This window comes from Ostrea edulis, chromosome 4 (genome assembly GCF_947568905.1).
Source record: "Ostrea edulis chromosome 4, xbOstEdul1.1, whole genome shotgun sequence".
Lineage (NCBI taxonomy): Eukaryota > Metazoa > Mollusca > Bivalvia > Ostreida > Ostreidae > Ostrea > Ostrea edulis.
In genome coordinates this window covers 60,517,259-60,540,203 of record NC_079167.1, presented here as the reverse complement: position 1 = coordinate 60,540,203, position 22,945 = coordinate 60,517,259, and the positions used below count along the sequence as shown (strand labels likewise).

Below are 22,945 nucleotides of genomic sequence, written 5' to 3'. Positions count from 1 at the left end.
TCTTTATTTAAACAAAGTTGATATTATAAATTTCTTAGTCAATATACGAATATTTAGAACCTACGATTTGTGAGATTTTATTCTGCCGTTTTCAACAATTTCGATATATTCCACTTTTTCGATTCATATCGTTCGCCATGTTTGAAGCTGACCTTCCGGTTGTCAATTCATTTGCATATGGCCATATAAGGTAGTGTTTACATCAATGTACAAGTATGGAGGAAAAGCGATTTCGTCGGTATTGGAAAGACCAACAGCCGAGTGTAATTTTTTTCCTGTACCATATGATTTTCCTTTCTCTGTCGAGTCCGTGTTAAACAACTACGTATTTACGCGCTGTATGTCAATGTTTTGGTTTTTCAGTAGATCCACTTACGAGAGCATGGCGGAGCAGACGCAGAATTTTGCAAGTTGTTTGTGATATTTAATGAAAAACACCTTTTTTGACATGCCCAAGCGCGAAGCTGGTATTCATTTTAGTGTAAACAATTTTGGAGACAAATACACAGAACTTATTACAGGTTATTCATAAAAATAGTTTGCACGATTACGAAGATCCTAAGGAATTGTAGCCTTTTCCTGAAAACGTCAGAATAAAAAAATCGGAGAGAGCTACATTTTACTGCAGCTAGTTTGAATGTATTGCAAAGCATACATCAATGATGTGAATAACATTGCACATGGAGATGATTTTTAAAAAGAAGTTTGTTTTTCATTGATTAGTCATTATTATTCAAGGGGGTAATCTAGCGAACTGTCAATGAAATGACTATAAAACCAAGTCATTAGAGGAAGAATGTAATGTTCTTTGGTTTTTTTTTTATAAAACACAACTGTTTTTCATTAAAATGCTTTAGTGAAAATCACAGGTGGAAGACATTCCATGTAGATTGAAAATAAAGTCACGTTACGTCCGATACTTGAGATGAAGGAACTAATTCACCGAAATTTTAGCGCCCACATCGATTTACCTATAAACAATATATAATCCGGGAAATGTGAAGAATTCGACTTTTACCACTATACTATATCAGTCATATACATTTTTTCACTGTATATATATATATATATATATATATATATATATATATATATATATATAAACATTAAAACACTTTTCGAAATATTTCAGCCGTTTCACCAGCCTTCATCAGTCGTGTTTATTAAAATGCATAGCAACTAACGTTGACATAACAAAATAGAGACTTTGGATATATATATATATCCATCATAATTTGTAATGTTTTGTGAAATCTCTGGTCAACTATTTCTAAGTCATTAGTTAATATTCACTTTGTTCAACTTATCTATTTATGCAATTTTTAGGCCTATTGCAAGTGGTTGTCGTCTGTCGTGAGTTAACAATTGAACATTTTTAACTTCTTTTTTATAACTACCAGTCCAATTATTTTCATATTTGGTATGAAGCATCTTTGGGACAAGGGGGACGTAAGTTGTAAATTTCAGGACTCTAGCACCCCTGGGACGTTAGAGGCGGGGCAAAAACTGCCCAAAATTGCAAACTACTTTTTCTCAAGAACCGCACATGTGTAAGAGAACCTAAATGCGTGGTGATGTAGACCATGAAGGTCTCTACCAAAACTGTAACTTTCATGATCCCCGGGGTAGGCGTTCTGATCCCAGGGCGGACCAAACTTTGGATATAGTGTTTATGTGTAAAACACTTAAATAACATCTTTAGTGCTGTTGATGCTATATTGAAACTAAATGGATATTTAAAAAGATCAGGTAGTCCTTTACCAAAATTGTAAATTTGATGATCCCCGGGGTAGGGGTTTTGGTATCAGGGTGGGGCCAAAATGGTCAGTTATTAAACGTGTGAACAATAGACATTTTTAACTTCTTCTTGATAACTGTCACTCCAATTCTTTTCATATTTAGTATGAAGCATCTTTGGAACAAGGGGGACATAAATTATATATTTCAGGATTCCTGCACTCTTGGGGCCTTAGAAGCGGGGCCAAAACTGCCCAAAATTGACCAATTTTCAAAAATCTTCTTCTCTAGAGCCGCACATGTTTAAGAAAAACTAAATGCATGGTGATGTAGAGCAGGAAGGCTTCTACCAAAATTGTAAATTTTATGATCCCCGGGGTAGAGGTTCTGACCATAGGGCGGGGCCAAACTTACTTTATAGTGTTTATGTGTAAAACACTTAAACAACATCGTCTTGAGTACTATTGGTACTAAATTGAAACTAAATGGATATTTAGAAAAAACAGGTAGTCCTTTACCAAAATTGTAAATTTGATGATCCCAGGGGTACGGGTTTTGGTATCAGGGTGGGGCCAAAATGGTCAGTTATTAAATGTGTAAACAATAGACATTTTAAACTTCTTCTTGATAACTACTATGCCAATTCTTTTCAAATTTGGTTTGAGGCATCTTTGGGAAAAGAGGGACATAAATTGTAAATTTTAGGATTCCTGCACCCCTGGGACGTTAAAAGCGGGGCAAAAACTGCCCAAATTTGACCAATTTTTAAGAATCTTCTTCTCTAGAACCGCACATGTTTAAGAAAAACTAAATGCATTAAGATGTAAAGCAGGAAGGCTTCTACCAAAACTGTAAATTTCATGATCCCTGGGGTAGGGGTTTTGACCCCAGGGTGGGTCCAAACTTAGTATATAGTGTTTATGTGTAAGTTTGCTGATACTGTCTAAATCTAGATCTAAATGCAGACTAAGGAATAGCAGAAAAGATGTACAAAAAATGGTGAATTTCACAACCCAGGGTTTTGACTCTAGGATGGGTCCAAATTAGTCATATCTTTTAATGTTAATACACCTATTATATTATGTGAAGCCTTTCATCCGTGTATGCACTTATGAGGGCATTGAAGTTGTAAGAACACATCTTGTTTTATACTTTTGCCGAATGTTAAAATTTATCTTAGATATTCAGATCAGGATGTTTTTTTTCTTCTAGATTTCATAGCCCTTGGGAGTAGTGATAAATTTTCACTAGTACTCAGGTGACCGATAAGGCCTGTGAGCCTCTTGTTTACTTCGTCATTTATTTTCAGTGAATATAAATGATATTAGCTCACTTACAGTGTTACGTATCTGTTCACATTTATACCAGCTCGTACTAGCTGCGATAAAAGCATAATAATCGCCTCTTTGTGAATGCTATGACCGGGATATCTTTCTTAATCGTGTAGACTACATTCCCCCCTAATGTTCATGACTGGTGACCGTTCCAATCTTTAATAACGTAGAGGGACATTATTGTACCAATAGCTCAGCGACGAATTGGTCATAAAATGATGTTTTATGCAAATGTGATGGAGCACAGGAATAGTTAGACACACTATGTCCATCGTCTCTATCCATTGATTCGTTTCATTGCATGCTTACATACATGTATCTCTCATTTTCTCTGTGTTTGCAGAACTGATAAAAACAAACAGAGGGAAGGACCAGACAAAAGAAAGGCTAGAAGCTTTCAAGTATTTCATTGGGGTCGTGGAATCGCCCCCAAACTACGATGAATATGAAGAATTTAAACGGATAGTCAACAAGTATCTCGAAGAACCACCTTTCAGTTTTCAGACCCCTTTCAAGGTCAACAAGACCATTGAGAAACGAGTAAGTGATTTGTTGGTGGATATATTACGTATTCGAAAAATACGCTAATCTATTTTTTTCCTTGGGGATTTTGAGTAATTATGTATTTGGTTAAAAACCAGGGGCGGATCCAGGAATTGTGGTTACGTGGGGCGCCACTTTACGAGGCAGTGGGTCCAGGGCGAAACCCTGGTGGGGGTTCAGGGGGCGAAGCCCTCGGAAGTTCATGGATTTTACAGATTTTATGGGGCTTGAAATATTTCTCATATTAAGTCATTTGTACTATTTTCTATCAATTTATTAAGGTGAAATTAATAAAATGATCCAAATTTTAAGAGGTTTTGGGAAAAAATTAAGTTCTCCAAATAAAGTAATTCAAGAAATCAAAGGATTTTGTCATTTATTTCTCCTTGAGTGGAAGAAATTATTGCTTCTTTTATCGTTTAGAACATTTTCCGAAACAAGATACAGCGATTTACCTTAAATTTGAAAAATTTAGGGGGGGGGGGGGGGGGCGGTTGCGCCCCCTCTAAATCCGCCACTGAAAACTGTATCTCTGAATATGTATTTCTAGCTGGCGATTAAATTTGATACAACACCTAAATATTCAGAAAGAATATTCAGTAGAAAACAATTACACAAATGATCTTGTGAACAATGAAAATTAACTTCAATTATTCATTATTAAAATATATACATATGTATACTGCATATTGTACTCGTGTTTTGTTACAGCTAAGAACGGAGGCAGCCTATCTGTATGATGCAGTCTGGCTTTATGCAAAAACTGCGCACAAAATTCTGGAACACGGAGGAGATATCAGAAACGGCACTCACATCATTGAAAGTCTCATCAATACTACCTACAAAAGTATGTTGACTAAATTAATTCCAAATTGATTAATTCGAAAAGTATCAATTTACATTTTGCTTTCACCTGAAGAGTTGCATTCGCTTTAGTCATTCTTTTCATTGTGGTTTTAAGGACACTTGGGCACTTTAAAACATTATATGAAAACGGACTGTGAATATTATTTGAAAAGTCGCCTGTTGAACAGAAACACATGCACAAGGCGCTGACATGCGTTATTATTCTCTCAACAATTTGCAAGTGCTACACGTAGCGTAACTGACCCATGCGTCAAAATGTGACAGTCAGTGGTAAAATGTAACAATGTCAATACTATACGTTCCAGTTTCTGTTTTGTACTTACTATTGGGTGAAAATAATCCTTATTGATTTTTTTATCAAAAGGTCATAGGTCAAAACCAGTCAGTGATTGACAGCAACAATGTTCTGGGTATCATACAAAAAATGTGTGTCCAGTTTTCTGTCTCATACATGCTACAGAGATAGCAGGTAAGGAGAGGCATATTCCTGTATATTTCTGGATCAAAGGTCATTAGTTCAAGGTCAGAGTAAGTAATGTTGGGGACTCTGTATAAAGACTACCACTCTGTTTTAGGCTTACACTTGCTCGGAGTAGCAGATAGGCATTGGAAGATCCCACTTGAATCTCTCAGTATCCTTTGCTTGTCGTAAAAGGCGACTAAATGGGGGCGGTCCTTCGGATGAGACTGCAAAAACCAAAGTCCCGTGTCACAGCAGGTGTGGCACGATAAAGATCCTTCCCTGCTCAAAGGCCGTAAGCGCCGAGCGTAGACCTAAATTTTGCAGCCCTTCACCGGCGGTGGTGACGTCTCCATATGAGTGAAATTTTTTCGAGAGGGACGTTAATTAAACAACATACAATAAATCATTGATTCTGGATCAACATATCATTATATATTGACGAAGATCACAGGTCTAGATCATAGTCAATAATGCAGTCCTTCAAACGCTGAGAATATACCGGGTTTTATTAATTTGTCAGTCTTGCTACAAGCATGGTAGATGGGAGGAAGGGTACACTCGCAATAAAGTATAAAGAATGACATCGTCAACTTCCAACATTTATGTAGCAATATTCCATTATCACATGCATATGGTGTTTATATATCTCAACTGATTCGATATGCAAGAGCTTGTTCTGGGTATAGTCAGTTTTTAAATCGAGGTAAGCTACTAACAAACAAGTTGATGGTACAGGGATTTCAACAGTCTCGATTGAAGTCAGCATTTCGCAAATTCTATGGTCGTTATAACGATCTAGTTCGTCAATACAACCTCGCATTGGGTCAAATGCTGTCTGACGTGTTTCATACCGATTGTTAAGCCGTTCTTGGCACACTGATTTTGACTGCGGATAACTCCGTTTACCTGATGAGGATATGGGGCTCACGGCGGGTGTGACCGGTCAACAGGGGATGCTTACTCCTCCTAGGCACCTGATCCCACCTCTGGTGTGTCCAGGGGTCCGTGTTTGCCCAACTATCTATTTTGTATTGCTTGTAGGAGTTATGAGATTGATCACTGTTCGTTATCTTCACCTTGTATTCACTAAATGCCCCTTTTTGTAGTTCCCTGGTTGAAAAATTCATCCAACAGACATTAGTTCTATAGGTTGGTTATGGTATGATAATTTGTGTTTAACACAAAATAAAGATATTTTAAGTTGTAATCTCCGGACAATACTTTACATCCAACGAAACAATAGGGTCAGGATGATATGACGTCTCGTCTTTTAAATCATTTAGTGCAACCAGATGACGAATTGCAGAATAAGATATTTTTACAATTCCTTTAGAATTAAGAAATATGTCATATTTATGCAACCGTCCTTTGACGAGACGTATTACAATACAGCAATACCCGTAAGTCCTTCTCTTCGGTGTTTTCTGTATCAAGCTGAAAATTGCAGGAGTTCCCCTTTATTAGAAATTTGATGTTTTTTGAGGGTTTATGATTTGTCTATCTAACTCCTCCCACAATTTTCAAGTGAGTATCTTCTTATTTCACTTGATGTTTGTATGGGTGTTGAAGATGTGCACTTGGCAAGAATTTTGATTGTCTTCATTTTTTGAGAATATTACATGTTGATCTTGGAGATCTTACAAAGCGAGCCCTGTCCGTCTCACTCCTCTCCGTTTTCACGCTATGACCCTTGTAAACAACTTGAAAATGCTTGTATGCCAAGAATTTGGATTCCCAACAATTTCCTAATTTTCTTTGATATTTGAATAAGAAATTAAAGGTTGTTGAACATGGTCAATTTTCGCTTTGTATGTATACTCCCTGTCACATTGTTGAACCTATGACCTTTTATTTATGCTATGCAAAAGAACGTCTGTTGCAGCGTGATGATGGGTACTACTGTCTTAAGAGAAGTTCCACAACTCATGCCTTACATAAGCTTTTGACGATTGTATCATGTTCCGTTTCCAGTACAAATAACAGATGATTCCTTGAAATAGTAAACCCATAAAAATAGGGATGTGAAATCTGATATCCTTCTCTGGTTAATGGCAGTATAGCAAACGAAGAACCGAACCGTTTAGATTTCAAAATCGTTTTGTTAAAATGCTTTTCAAAATTCTCTTGTGAATCGACTGTTATTCATTGAAATACTTTTAATTCGTAATCGATATTTGTTACAGCATAATTTTGCAGAAAAGTAAATGGAGATGCATATGATATAAGATTTCAATTTAGTAATGGTCCTTGTATTTCAAGTAATTTGAAAACAGTTTTAAATTACAGAAAAGTGAAATGCAATGCTGGTCTCATTACTAAGTCATGGGTTCGTGTAAATGCTTTATACGTGTTTACTTGCATCTAAAATGTAACATGAATCAAATTCTATATAAAAAATTCATGAAATGCAATTCCACACACCTTAATCTAACATCTGTATGAAGAACGAATATTATTTTTATGTCTTTGTTGGGGGGTGGGGATGGACTTGCACATGTCGGCAGGTATGTCGGTCGGTAGACCATTTTGTTGTATGCTTAGTATCTTAAGAACCCTTTGCATGACAGACATCAAACTTGGTTTCCTCTAAGGGGTTAATGACCCCAGTTGATTTTCAGGTCACAAGGTCAAATGTCTAGGGTTGAACTACTCTGGACATAGGAATATATTGTCCGCTCAGTATCTTGAGAACCTTTTGTTTTACAGACATAAAACTCCTAAGAAGTAGATATCCTTGTTGATTTTTAGGTTAGAAGGTCTTATAGGTTAAGGATAAAACTAGGCATATCAAGATATTGTGTGTGCAATATCTTGAGAACCCTTTGCACTGGTTCCTTAAGAAGTAGATGATCGTTATTGATTTTGAAGTCACAAGTTCAAGGGTCAAACTGGATAAAGTAAGCTCAATATCTTGAGAATCGTTTGCTTGGCAGACATCATGCTTGGTATACTGGTTCTATCTAAGGAGTAAATCACAAGGTCAAAGGTTAATGGTCAAACTACCCTGGACATTGGACGATATTGTCCGCCCAATATAATGAGAACCCTTTTCTTGAGAGACATTAAACTTGGTACATTGGTACCTCTTAAAGAGTTGATGACACCCATTGGTTTTAAAGTTTAAAGGTCATGATTGAAATGGCTGGTTATTTGGGAATGTCTGCTAAGGATGTTGAGATATCAAATTTAGTATTGTGGTTGCCTTTGACTTGTAGAAAATTATAATTTCACTCTCATTACAGATGTTTCAAATTCAAAGTTTATCAATCCTTTTCAATATTTCTACATAGGGGAGGGAGCATATATGTTTCTAAAACAGTTCTTGTTCATAAACTGATTGATGTATTTAAAAGACAAATGACCTAAGGTGTACACATTCGTTGCAAAATTGCGAGAGAAAGTCGACAGCTGTGAAAATTTTCATCCAGTTATAAATATTGTTGCCGATGAACATTCTTCCCTTTCCATAATTGATATTCTTTTTTGATAGCATGTGTTGTACAAAGATTACAGACATGCACCTCATTCGAGTATTTTTCTTATAAACAGAACAGAAACGGAACAGATGTCATTGCTTTTGAGTGAATAGAAATAAATATTCTTGTCAATTTCGTTCTCTTTGAATTCACAATGAATAGAAAATGACACTTCTTTTTTGTATTAAGGTATGACCCAAGAGTAAAATGACAATAATGGAAAATTCGTAATTAATAACAATTTGATTTATTGCAGGTATTAATGATCTGTTAATTAAATTCATTTGGAAAATTTTATTTACTTCCAGGTGCCATGGGATACACAACTAAAATAAATCAGAGAGGAGACTCGGAAGGAAATTTTACATTGTTGGCTCTTAGAAAGGAAAAATCCATTTGGGGCCTATATCCCGTAGGGGTTTTTAGACAGACATCCGATAAAATGCCCGTATGTATAGTAATATCTATTGTGCAATAGGGAAAGTGAAATACTTTTTAATTAATTTATATTGATATGAAAACATGATTTGTTGTTAGTGGAGATAACAGATGGTTTTTTAAAATTAAATTTTGTGTTCATTAACTTTGAAGAAAGTTGTTGTGATCCATATGTGGGTTCAGTACCTCATATAAACTACACACGTGCGCGCGCACGCACGTAAACACACTCACACTCACACACACACACACACACACAGAGAGAGAGAGAGAGGAGAGAGAGAGAGAGAGAGAGAGAGAACCTGTTATCGGTGGTGCAACTTTATTTGCGTAAAATACAAAATACCTTCCCCCCATTCATAATCCATATCTCTGTAGGTGTTTCCAATGCTCACCTAATTTGTAGCGAAATGTTGTTCAATAAAGAATAATTCAATGTTGTTATAGGACTTCGAGTTTTACGAGGGTAGAAACATACCGTGGCCCGGGGGACAAATTCCAGTAGATGAGCCTGCCTGTGGATATAGAGGTGAACACTGCATTGAACCCAAAAGTAAGTGAAATTAAGTGGTCTCAGATGTGCAAAATTAAATTTAGATCACTTCAGGGGTGTAGCTAGCACTTGCTATTGAATAAAGAATTCCAAATTTCTAATAAATTAAGGGAATGAAATTAATGACTGCAAATTGTGTTTTTCAGAGTACATTCTAGAGATGGGTTTAGGGATTACTGGCGGGGTCCTGTTGATTATCATCATTATTGGAACTCTATGTTACAGGTGACTACCATTGTTTTATTCATATTCAAAAGTTGCTTTTTTAAAACAAAATGAAATAGAGGTCCATTATTGATTAATCATGTAAATGTTCAAATAATAATTTAAGAATTCTACACAACATATTATCGAAATAGCAACAATAAACATGAAAACCCCGAACAGTAATGAAGTATCACGAAATATTGGTGTTTAATTTTATTATCGTCAATTTTCGTTTTGATTTTGATGGTAATCATACGCTTGTCGCTCGGCTAGCGACAGAAAGTAGTAAAATATCCGATCGTTAGAAGTTTACTCCTGGAGGCAAGCAGGAAAATATCTGACTGACAACTGCTGATAGGATATTTCTGCAGTATCAAATTTTAAATGAAAAAAGGACGAAAATAGGTAAAATTACACCAGTACCGGAAGTCAAGAGTTCCCGGAAAATGTCTTGTAATGATGAGTCTATTAGGAAAACAGTTGATGACTTTGGGGAAGAAACATTTTTTCCATGATAAATCGTACTTGTTAGCTTCTGTCCCGAGAAGTAACCTTCCTTATCCGTCTACAAATTGATATTTAGCTTTTCCGTTACTTATTTCATCCTATTTTCCATATTCACATCTATAACTATAAAATTATCAACTTAGCAATAAATGCCTTCAAAATAAGATATAAAGACTGTCACATCATCCAATTTAGTGTAGAAGCAGAGGAATGTCTTCTGGCAAGCATTTCGTAGAAAGGAATTATGACCAAGAAATGTATGATTGTTAGTCTGAAGATGCAATTCCGATTTGTTTTTCAATCTTTGATATAAGACGTTTCATTAAAGTCGATCATTAAATCTGTTCGTGCATGAGGTTTAATTGATACGTACAACAACACACAGTATCATTTTTGTATAAATATAATGTAACATGAGATCTAGTGTTCTTTCTCATACAAACTAATTTCATTAGATGCATCTCTATAGAACCCCGACCTTTTAATACTGTAAAGGTTCAAGTGTTTGTATATTGAACTGAAAAACACATAGTTAACGAAAATGATTATCGCCTCATGTTTTCAGTGGCCGATTATTAAGAATCAATTTTTGATATATTTTATAGAAATTGGAGATATGAGCAAGAACTTGCAAGCTTGTTGTGGAAGATCGACTTCAAGGACCTGGCGATTGACTGTATTGACACCGGCACATCAGTAATTGTGCTATATTGTACACATGACATTTGAATTTATCGGTTGAAAGTAGATACAAAATTTACAATGTGTATTTTGTATTAAACTATCATCCGAGAAATTCAAAAGTTATGCGACATCACAATTGTAGTTTCTTGAATTATATAATGGGAATTGGTGTAGTTTATGATATGGATTCCATATATGTTAAGAGATAAAGTTCTTCTTGCCGTGGATGTTGCAGGATAGCCTCCGATGTCGAGAAATGTTTTGAAATATAATACCGAAGCGTTATCCGCAAGACTGTTATATTTCAAACAACATTTCGAGCCCGAGGAGGTTATATTCTGCATCATCCACGGAAACAAGAACTTTAAGGTGGCTCACTACAACATGAAATAGTTTCTCAAATCAGTACGAATTGATTTAATCATAAGATATATGATATATAATAAGTATATAGACCAAAAAGGTATGCAAATTTGGATAAAAGCATGATTTTCAAAAAAAAATATCATTTCAACACATATGAACAAAGGACTCTTGTGGATTTGAACCCGAGATCTGCGGTTCACCAGCCCATTGCTTTAACCACTGAACTACGATGATAGACAAAGGTATCGATCGATACAATAATTTCACAAAACATTTAAATCGCCATCTTGTGACATGGTGTCATAAAGAGTATAAGTTTTAGTGTAGTGAGCTACCTTAATTCTATTCTAATACGGCTCTGAAATATTCAGCCGATTGTTTACCTGTGTAGAAAACTACACATACATGGAAGAGTGTTAACTTGTCTGTGCATCGCCATGTTTGTTTACAAGTGTATCTATCTCGGATTGCAGACGATTAAATCATAGTGGATGACAAATATTTTTCAGCCATTTATAAATTTGTTTCGCAACATAAATTGATTAATTTTTGTGATTATGAAATTGAATTATCAAATACGAACCGCAAGTGAGATGTGTATCCATTTTCTCATAATCAATTATTGCATATGAAGGTATATCGCAGAATAATGACCGCGGCATTCCTTTGATCTTTGCGATAAGCATGGTAGAATACAATAAGGTCGGTGTCTTCGGAAATTAACATGGATTTCAATTTCTATAAAAGCAGCATCTTTTTTATATAAAGAGTCTGTTGGGTATATGGGGATGATTAACTACAATGGAAATCGTGATAATTTGCATAACGGCGAAATTATCACATTTTCCATTGTACTTAATCACCTCACATACCCAACAAACTAGATGCTATATTTATATTCCTTAAGTATATATCAGGACAGTTAAAGTAAAAAGTGTTCCTTTCAGGTGAATACACCCTACTTCTCCATATCTTTTTACATGAATATAGTTTGTTTGGGTGATTAAGTAACACGAAATGGCTATAACTGGAGAAGCCTTTTAAATCCTGTGTTGAGGTATATGGCATTGACAGTTCCTTTAACAATGTAAAGAATGTAAGTGGAATATCAATATTGTCCATTAACCAAAACTTTGTGTTAAGAAGCGGCAGCTAGACGCTACAATGTGTTAGTAGAGTGAAGTTGTAATTTTTTTCTATTGGCGGTGATTTGTATTGTGATCTCCTACAAAAATTTCTCTGAAATAATTTTTTCCCCACACTGCTTGGATTTTTTTCTTTCCAAATATAGTCCTTGTAGCTTTTCGTCAAAAACTACATGCATGTAGTGATAAATATATTTTCCAAACCATGAATGCTGAAAAACTATTTCCATTTGTAGATGTACTTCAGCAACATAACCAGAGCCTCAAGTACAATGTCCTTGACCTCGCAATCTGACATTGACAAGAGGCAGCTTTTTACGTGTGTCGGTACATACAAAGGCAATCTTGTTGCCATAAGAAAAGTGAACAAAAAGAACGTAGAACTCACACGGAGCATTAAAAAGGAATTGAAAGTGGTATGAACATAGAATTTGTAAAGGTAGTTTTATCTTTTCAACAGATTATCGATACCTGTACGAGTGGACAATACTAATCAATTTCTGTCATAAATGTACAATATTTGAATGACTTTTGCTGAACATATTAGTGGTAAGAATGTCTTTTATGTAATCGCGTAAACACTTTCAGTACATTCAAGGTTGAGGAACAGACAATTTTTAAAATTAGTGAAAGTAACAAAACAGCAACATCGAAATAAAATATTATGATTTATCTTTCTTAAATTTTTCATAAAGAATCACAAGGAGGCTCAATGGAATATATGCATACATCATAAACTTTTACATATTCAATTCTAGACGTCTCCACATGAGTGAAAAATTCTCGAGAGAGACGTTAAACAATACATCATCAATCAATCAATACATTTTCATTTTTTTTTAAAATCATTCAATAACACCAAATTAGTATTGTCCATCTTTAACGTTGCTAAAAGAATACATGTATATCACTATTTGTAAATGAATTTCCAGCTTTAGTTTATATAATTATGATATATGTAAACAACGATTTCTATTCTGTTGGTGGAACAACTTGAAAATCATTTCAAAGCATAATTGTTTAACGTATTCAACGGTGTAATTTGCGTTGTTTATTACAGATGAGAGAATTACGTCACGACAATGTTAACCCTTTCATCGGGTCGTGTATTGATGCGCCATACATCTTAATAGTGACTGCTTATTGCTCAAAAGGCAGCTTGCAGGTAATAAAGAGGATTGGTTACATATGGCAGAACTTATTCTGTTTTGATATACAATAGCAGACTGAAAGAGTCACGAGAAATTAATCTGCCTAATTCTTTGTCATCCCTCGGTGTAGTTCTCACGAGAAATTAATCCGCCTAATCCCTCGTGTAATTCTGTTCTATTGTCCTCTGAAACTTCAATGTCATCTTGAAAAAAAAAGCAACATTCCTTATAATCAGACCATATATGATTCTGTGGATCTTTATCACTGCTGATGAATGTAAATGTTTTTGATTTGTTTATTCCATCTTAATGGAATTGTCAACTAAATCTGTTTCATTCACTTCCTGGCAACATAGATGATCAAACAATTTTCCCAAATGAAAACGTTTGGCTGCATTGAAATTGTCTTGAGTCTTAAGAGTATTAGAATTTATTGATGAAGATTTTGCATTATTTGGAATTGATATACCGTTATTTTTCATTTGACAGGATATTCTAGAAAACGATGACATTCAACTTGATTTAATGTTCATTGCATCCATCGTCTTCGACATCATTCGGGTACGTGATTTTGGTCATCTGTACGTTTGATAACATTGAACATGGACGTGATGTAAAGTAGATAGCTATGAATTGGTTAACACAAGTTTAACGGAAAATGAACAAAGAAAGTTTACAATTATGAAACATTCCGCTTGAATGTCAAGTTTTTCATCAGTAATTTAGTTCTTCAAACGCAAAAGGAAGAATCTTTTCTTCTTTTTTATTTTGAAATTCTAGGCATGCATCACTTGAATCGTCCATGAATATTGTATATTTTATGTTAGGAACTAAAACAAAAGATTCTGTTTTATTGCATTGACTTAATCTATATTCTGCTTTAAATAGAACAATTAATTTTTTATATCCTTTGGGACGTTTCATGACATTTTCGAAGAGAAAAATTAATTTCGTAATCGCACAGAAATTCTCTTGACATTCTTCTCATTGACGATCTCGAAGTTCCAAATACTGAGTATTCGTTAGAAGAAAAAAAAATAACGTCATATGGTTCTTAAAGTATTCTAAACTAACTTCTGCAGTTTTAATCTTTCAAATTCAATTTTACTAGGGCATAACTTACCTTCACGAAAGCGAAATAAAATCGCATGGGAAGCTGAAGTCGAGTAACTGTGTTGTTGACAGTCGGTGGGTTGTGAAAATTACAGACTTCGGGCTCACAGAATTTATGTCGGGTACGGAGGAGCCTTTGGAGGAATATGCCTATTATAGAAGTATGTCCCGCACTTACGGTAGTGGTACATGATACTAAGAGTTTTTCCACATGGTAAACCTGTATACATGTACTATGAGATAATTTAGTAAAATGAACTTGACACAAATGTCAGGGTGGAGTCATCGCAATTTAATGCAAATCTTTTTTGTTTTGTTTACGTAAGTTATCTTTCCTTACTAAAATAAGAGAAATTGAATTTCGCCAAATTTTGTAGGGTGAGCTACAGTTTTCTATAATTATATATCGTAGTAAAGAATAGTTTTATGTGACTTTTTGCGAGACTGGACTTTGATTTATTTTACATGTCGAAAACATGTATTTCTCATATGGTTCAATGTTAAAATTAGGCAATATGATTTAAGTAAGTGAATATTTTTCTAAAATTTCCTGGTGAATTATTATGTATGTCGATGCCCTTTAATATAAAACCAAGGATTTTGATATCTTGTTTTCCTTTGATAACATTTTTGAGGGACTAATTATCTATCGGATACTTTATTTGTGTTGCACTGTACCAAGCCCTCATCCCTTTCGTAATTCCATTTACACATCTGTGTGAATATTGCATATGTTCTTAATTTCTCCTCTTATGAAGCTGAAGGTTTCATTGTTTTAGATTTGTTATGGACTGCGCCTGAACTACTTCAGTTAAAACACAGGGGTGGAGGTACACAAGCAGGTGATGTGTATTCATTTGCAATTATTTTGTACGAAATCAATGGCAGGAAGGGGGCATACGGAAACTGCAATCTAAGTCCCAAAGGTGTGTCTTTGCAAGAAAGTTATATACATATCAAACATGTGAACATGATGATTTTTATTTATGATATACCATAATCGTAACGTAGAGAAACCTTTATACAGCTGATTTCAATAGTGTACTTATAAGTGTGGTGACACTAATACGATAGAAAATATGTAGTGACTATTTTATTTGTCAGTGAATTCTATTAAGTACTTTGACTGATTTTGAAACGAACAAATGTGTTGCATGAGAACTGTGTTTTGATTCGAAATTAACTGATTTCTAGAAATTATTCTTCGAGTGAGGGATGACACCAAAGAAGAATTTCGGCCACGGCTTGCAGAACTGGATAAGGCACCTAAATTCGTCACTGATGTCATTAAAGAATGTTGGGCTCGGGATCCAGAAAAGAGACCTGATTTCAAAACTGTGCGTTCAAGATTAAAGGAATTGCAAAGAGGAATGTAAGACACAGAAAATTGACCGAATGATTGATTTTAACATGTTTCATTGTATGATCAATATTCAAAAGGATTAGAAACAAGTTCTAGCGACTTACAAGTTTCTCTCCTGAATTCATAGAATAGTGCTAGTTCAAAGGTATGAATGATGTTGAATTGTATAGAACGTACATATGTCAATATATGTTTTTAGGTTTTGATATCAACTATAGACATATACCTTTAAAACCTTTTCCTATGCAGTACGCACCTTTACATAATTACAAGTTCGTCTCCGGAGATACTATGATGAAGGCGCGTTACCAGCGTAACATTTTGCAAAACGGGGATCATTTGTATGCTCTTAAACGTAGTTATTTTTGGATCAAGCCTTCGAAGATCCGTTACATGTCTTAACCCTATTTAGAAACAACATTTCAAAAGATTGAGTCTGGTGTCACCGATTAAAGTAATTCTGTCTTCGTTGTGCAGGAAACCAAACATTTTAGACAATATGATATCCATCATGGAGAAATATGCCAATAACCTAGAAGCCGTGGTGGACGAGAGAACGGAGCAGCTGATTGAAGAGAAGAAAAAGACGGAGGAACTTCTTCATCAAATGCTACCAAAGTACGAATTCGGAGGAAATCAGTCTCTTTAAAGGAGAAACATCATTAATTATTAGAAACTAAGTCGACATTTGCATAAGTCTTTGACATTAAAACATGTAAATAACATAATTTTTAACAATTTGAAAGTTTGGAATTTTCGTTTTTATTGTGTGGTCTACTATACATTTCAAAGAGACGAATTAGTTTTCCCCCAGATAGCTTTATTTTGTAGGCAGTTGTTGCATCAATCATTTAAAATTGTTTCGTTGTGATGTAACTGATCATTAAATCTCGCACACTAAAGACGAAAATAGACACGTAAAATGTCTAATACACTCTCGTCAAGTTATATAAAAATGCAGTCAAATTTGTTAACCAGAGACAAAGTGCTCTACCGATCCTATGGAATTTTAGAGCATTCTAAGAATTGTTATATGTCGTATATCTGTTGTACAGATCGGTGGCAGAACAGCTGAAAATGGGTAAAGAAGTGGAGGCGGAGTCATTTGACTCGGTGACGATATATTTCAGTGACATCTGTGGCTTCACCGCCCTGTCGTCTGAAAGTACTCCGATTCAGGTTTGGCATTTTATAACTTTTCCCTGCAAAACACTTAAATTTCATGAGCATTACTGTTACATACATAATTCATGTTTCCAAGAAGTGTTTATTTCAATGAAACTGTTCATATGACTTTGCGTTCGAAGGTCTGATTTTTTAAATCTACATTACCTCATCATGGACATTGCACAATGCTTCAAACCGTAAACTTGTGTAGAAAATCTTTTGCCTCTGTTCTCTTATATAGCAACAAACTTTAGTTCGTGGTTAGGAACGGAAATAGCATACACTTTTAGGTATCGTGCCTCAGACGAAATTATAGAAATTTGATAGGGTTTGGTTATGCTATGTGACTCCCAATATAATACGAAATAGACATCTGACTGCTTCACATGACGTCACAATAGTGTAAACAATATGGCCGAGAGAACTAGGGCTGGGACGATTCAGGGTTAGCTCGATTCGGTTCGGTTTCGATTCAGAACAGCACGGTTCGGTTATTTTCGATTCGGTTCATGTTAGGTCCAATTTATCTAATGACACCACAAAAATTAACAATTTTAATGAGTAGTATATTTGATTTGATTTAATTCAAGTTATATAACTATATGTTGTCATTTGTAAACATCATATCTATTCATAATGGCATTTTATAACTTTGATAGAAAAAAAGAAAACACTGACAGTCTATCAAAATTTGTTATATTAATGTGCTGCATAAGTTTTGGATTATTAAACAAATCTATAGTGAATCTAAAATGTATATGATATTGTTTTCATTGATATGCAAAAATTCAACAATTCTATCAATTGAGAGTCTTTGAAAATCTCTCCTTTATTGATTTACTTCTCTCATGTTAACTGTCAAATCTGTGTCATTACCTACGATGTTGATTTCATTCCACCACTGACAGAAATGCTATATGTCATGTAAAGATAAACTGCAATGATCTTACGGACCATATTCTGTTGGTATCTGAGTGGTGAAAATGCTAACTCTTAACACAGTAGTGAATTAAATCTCCGTTGCATAAAAAACCACATGTTTTCAACATCACTCGGACGCCATATTTGTTGTTTTGGTGTAAGTAAAATCTAAACCGAACCGAACCGAAATCCGGAATTTGTAATCGGTGCATCGAATCGAATGGTATGAATCGCGGTGCACCGAAATTTTTGGTGCACCGCACAGCCCTAGAGAGAACATACTGACTGCAGTTGTTCTAATGAAAACATGACTATTTTGGAGAGTAAGAGAAATATTGTGTATTGTATTGCTTTATGGTATAAGTTGATAAAATTGATTGATTTATTCTGTTTTACGCCGAGTGGGTGATATTTCAGCTAAACATATCTATTAAACAGTATATCATTTAATTATTGTACAATCTACAGGACGGTCTTCGGTAGAATATATTGATAAACTGTAATATACATGCAGTTTGTTAGGGATGGTATGTGAAAGTATACGGTGCAGACCAATACTCACATTGGGGGAAGCGTACACACAATCAGCGTGTGGAAAGTCCAGGGGCTTACACTTCCTCCAATGGGAGTACTGGCTGGTCCCATATATTTCCATACACCATGTAACTTGAAATGTGGAAAATTCTGTTATGACCTTCTTCTCTTAACACCAGAAACCCAATTTTCGTGGATATAGAAGGACATTTTTTAAGACACTCCAGTTTATCCGTATTTGTTTTATTAAACAGCTGAATTTTTAATTTACAGGTTGTAAATTTGTTGAATGATCTGTATACTTTATTTGACTCCATCATCGAAAATTACGACGTTTACAAAGTAGAGACAATTGGTGACGCGTACATGGTTGTAAGCGGGCTACCCAACAGAAACGGAATCGTCCATGCTGGGGAAATAGCTTCAATGTCGCTTCATCTCCTAGAAGTCATTGGGAATTTCAAGATTCGTCATCGTGAAAACGATACGATAAAATTAAGGATAGGGATTCATTCAGGCTCTTGTGTGGCGGGAGTGGTGGGGCTGAAGATGCCCAGATATTGTTTATTTGGCGACACCGTGAACACGACGTCCAGGATGGAATCCAACGGCGAACGTATGTAGCTATTGCTTTTGATTAAAAAGTACGTTATAAACGTATAGTTTCTGGGATATCATTGCATGAAACGATTAGGGTGCACGATAAAGAATTTGTAATGTGAGAGAACAACATTTGATACATTTTAGTTGCTTTGCATTTTGGTTGCCATGACAATGGATTGAAAATTGGAAATTAGGTTTTATATCAATTTGATTATGCAGTGTTACATTTTATACCAATGTTAAGATAGAGATGACTGCTTATAATCTTATCATGAAAGGTTGGTTGGTTGTACATGTACGTTGTTTATCGTCCCACTCGAGAATTTTTCACTTATATGGAGACGTCACCATTGCCGGTGAAGGGCTGCAAAATTTAGACTTAAGCTCGACGCTTATGGCCTCTGAGCAGGGAGGGGTCTTTAGCGTGCCACACCTGCTGTGACACGGAGCCTTGGGTTTTGTGGTCTCATCCGAAGGACTGCCCCATTTAGTCGCCTCTTACGACAAGCAATGGGTACTGAGGACCTATTCTAACCCGGATCATGAGATAAAGATTTCAATTTGACATAAAACCCCTTCAGTATTTCATTCTGAAAACGTGTTCATAAAAGGTTTATTAAAAATGAATTCAAAGACGGATTTATTTCATAGAAATTGTATTGATCTATTGTGCTTTTTACAGCTGTGTACAGTAATTATAGTAACTAATATGTGACGTCAAGAACCTCAATCTTATATGTGACGTCAAGAACCTCATTCTAATATGTGACGTCTAGAACCTCAGTCTTATACGTACCGTTCAGAACCTCGTCTTATTGTCGCTGATGATGTACAGTGTACGTGTATAAAGCATTTGGACATGATTTAAATAGAAATATAAGCATGATTTCAGTTTGATAACACTTTGAAATTGATGGAAATATTGAGTAATTCAAATAACTTTCCATCACGGTAAATGACTTTTAGAATAGATTAAAATACGCAAATCGTTAATACGATAATGAGAAAGAAATTATTAAAGGTGTGATCGCACCAAGAATTAAACAAATCTACCAAAAAAGAAAACTAGGCATAAAATAGCGACGCTATATGTCCTTAAAAAAAATAACACGTATAACTGGTAACTGGTGTGTAGAGACGAAAAAGATATAAATTTTGGGAACAATGACCATTTACTGCCGTCACTACATGTATATAGAATTTACGTCAATTTAATAGGAATGGAAACGCTATTATCCCCACCCTCCTCCAGTCGTAATGTTCAAAACATCATGTCTGGTACGTCAATCATCACTGGGTACTTGTTTATCTACTCGGATATACAAAATAACTGAAATCCGAACTACTATAGACAGTTTCATTTAATCTAATAAAGACCCCTCTAGCCAAGGGGCATCGATAGCGACCCTGAAGTATGTGCTACATGTAATTAGAGTTAAGATCTTACAGATCCATACTTGCAATGTAAATTAAATTGATCAATGTAATGCGAAAAAAAGACAACCAGAATTTGTTTTATTTTCTATATTTCTTAATAAGTGTTGCCATGGGAACACATATAATGAAATATTCCACCTATAGTTTTCAGCCATATGATATTAATCCAGGCTTGAACTCAACCAGAATTTGTTTTATTTTCTATATTTCTTAATAAGTGTTGCCATGGTAACACATATAATGAAATATTCCACCTATAGTTTTCAGCCATATGATATTAATCCAGGCTTGAACTCAATAAATCAATGATTATAATCTTTTCTGATATCATGTTCATTTCAAAATTGTTGTGCATGATTGTTATATTGATGACGTATTCTAGGACAGTCTAGGACATCAAGATATCTTTATGAATCTAATATCATAATCTTGATTTTCGGTATCAAGTGTTATTATTGTCAAGTTTGAGGAAAATATGTGATAATGCATACCACAAAAAGCTTAAGTTGTTAGAGGGATCAAATGTTAAAATTTTGCTATTAACTTGGGATTAAGTAAACTTTTGTTTGATTTTTTTTTTTTTTTAGCTCTACGGGTGCATTGCTCATCTCAGTGTAAAACTATACTGGATGAGCTTGGTGGATACCAGATGGAAGAGAGAGGTTTAGTCTCAATGAAGGTGCGCTTGGTTACATGCATATTCTAAAAGATTTCAAAATCTCTAATCACATTAATACGAAGATGATTTTTGGATGATTGATTGTATATTGTTTAACGTCCCACTGGGGAATTTTTCACTCATATGGAGACGTCACTATTGCCGGTGAAGGGCTGCAAAATTTAGGCCTATACTCGGCGAATACGGCCTTGAGCAGGGAGGGATCTTTATCGTGCCACACCTGATGTGACACAGGGCCTCGGGTTTTGTGGTCGCATCCCAATGACCGCCTCATTTAGTCGTCTTTTACGACAAGCAAGGTGTACTGAAGCCCTATTCTGACCCGGATCCCCATGGACCTTATTTTTGGATATTGTATACTGTAAATAAAATGCTTAACAATTACATTGCAGGGAAAGGGTGAGGTGTTGACGTATTGGTTGATTGGAGAAGACAAATCCTTCCGTAGGAAGCGCATATCGGGTGTAGAGACTCCTCGCAGCAGCCCCACTTTATCCGGAAATAATAACCAGAACCAGACATTGTGTAACTGTGAGAAGTCAGACTTCATTTACATGGACAATCGACTTAACCGTACGTTTATTCGAAGGCACTCTTTGAACGATCCCTCTAACGTCAATGGAAATGTGCCTTCACAGTTTCCCCTTCACACACACAGAATTTCAAGTTTCAAACACAGGAGCTCAAATATGCCTTCCCCAAGACTGGTAAAACAAATCCAATTTAAAGAGATCGAGGAAGATAAGGGCAATGCTTGTGATCACAACTTAGAGTTAATTCCCTTGATAACCATTGATACAAGGAAATGACTGGAAATGTCAGTACAAGGATGAAGATCTCAGGAGTTATCTCCATTTAATTTAGGAATATCCATTTGTAGATCCACAAACTTAAATTATGCAATGTTTGTATGTTTATTGTTTCCCCCCGTTTTTGTAGTTTTACACTCTGCTGTTTCTGATTCTATTTTTTTTTTACACCCGGTGAAGTAGATTAGCTAAAATGTTTTCGTTTTACTTTTGTGTTCATGCACATTTGAAATTAGAAAGAGTGTAAGTTTTATTTACTTGTCTTCATATAATTTACTGCTGGGTGCACCAACATATTTCTGTGATATATTGTATAGTGGTTATTAAATTTCTCATCTATTAAAGCGTACATAATTGAGTATAAAAATGATAGAAACACAAAGGTATTTCTCCACGAAAAAGCATTGGTAAGAAATATAAATCTAATTAAAACACGTTGCACATCAATCCTTGTTCTACCATAAAGCGCGTTGGCGCTTCATGAAAAGTATGGCCTCGTATAGTGATCAGTTCATACCCTTATGTATTTTCAAAAATGAAAGTTTAGTTCTTTTATTTACATTATACTTTCATTTCTGTTGGAATTCCTAGTCATTGAAATATACTTTCTATATTTATCTGTATTCATACCTACATTGTTTACAACTGCAAAGCATTCATAAGGAAATGACTTTCATTACAATTTGTAGATATCAAAGGCAAAAACATTGCATATGTAAACAATGATAAAAGAATTACAAATATTGATGTCCTTTTTACATACAGTGTATAAACATCTACAAAATAAGAAGAGACAAACAGAATAGAAAAGCAACAATGAAGTTCAATCGAGATTAATACAAAAATGC

At 35.0% G+C, this 22,945-nt stretch overlaps 1 protein-coding gene across 5 annotated transcripts in view; it reads left to right on the top strand.

Moving 5' to 3' along the window:
• LOC125669644 (receptor-type guanylate cyclase Gyc76C-like) overlaps positions 1–22,441 on the top strand; it is a 51,131-nt gene extending 28,690 nt beyond the window's left edge. For 4 of the 5 annotated variants that reach the window (XM_048904327.2, XM_048904329.2, XM_048904330.2 and 1 more), the window contains exons 6-22: positions 3,415–3,611; positions 4,326–4,461; positions 8,729–8,868; positions 9,306–9,411; positions 9,558–9,636; positions 10,731–10,821; positions 12,557–12,736; positions 13,381–13,485; positions 13,961–14,032; positions 14,583–14,745; positions 15,364–15,510; positions 15,779–15,956; positions 16,425–16,565; positions 17,003–17,126; positions 18,843–19,185; positions 21,197–21,288; positions 21,681–22,441. In XM_048904327.2, coding sequence (XP_048760284.2) covers positions 3,415–3,611; positions 4,326–4,461; positions 8,729–8,868; positions 9,306–9,411; positions 9,558–9,636; positions 10,731–10,821; positions 12,557–12,736; positions 13,381–13,485; positions 13,961–14,032; positions 14,583–14,745; positions 15,364–15,510; positions 15,779–15,956; positions 16,425–16,565; positions 17,003–17,126; positions 18,843–19,185; positions 21,197–21,288; positions 21,681–22,097 — 2,711 coding nt within the window. In that variant the 3' untranslated portion in view covers positions 22,098–22,441. Of the gene's footprint in view, positions 1–3,414; positions 3,612–4,325; positions 4,462–8,728; positions 8,869–9,305; positions 9,412–9,557; positions 9,637–10,730; positions 10,822–12,556; positions 12,737–13,380; positions 13,486–13,960; positions 14,033–14,582; positions 14,746–15,363; positions 15,511–15,778; positions 15,957–16,424; positions 16,566–17,002; positions 17,127–18,842; positions 19,194–21,196; positions 21,289–21,680 lie in introns of those variants that run through there. The other variant, XM_056163250.1, reaches the window with a different exon arrangement.
• The last annotated feature ends 504 nt before the right edge of the window (positions 22,442–22,945 follow it).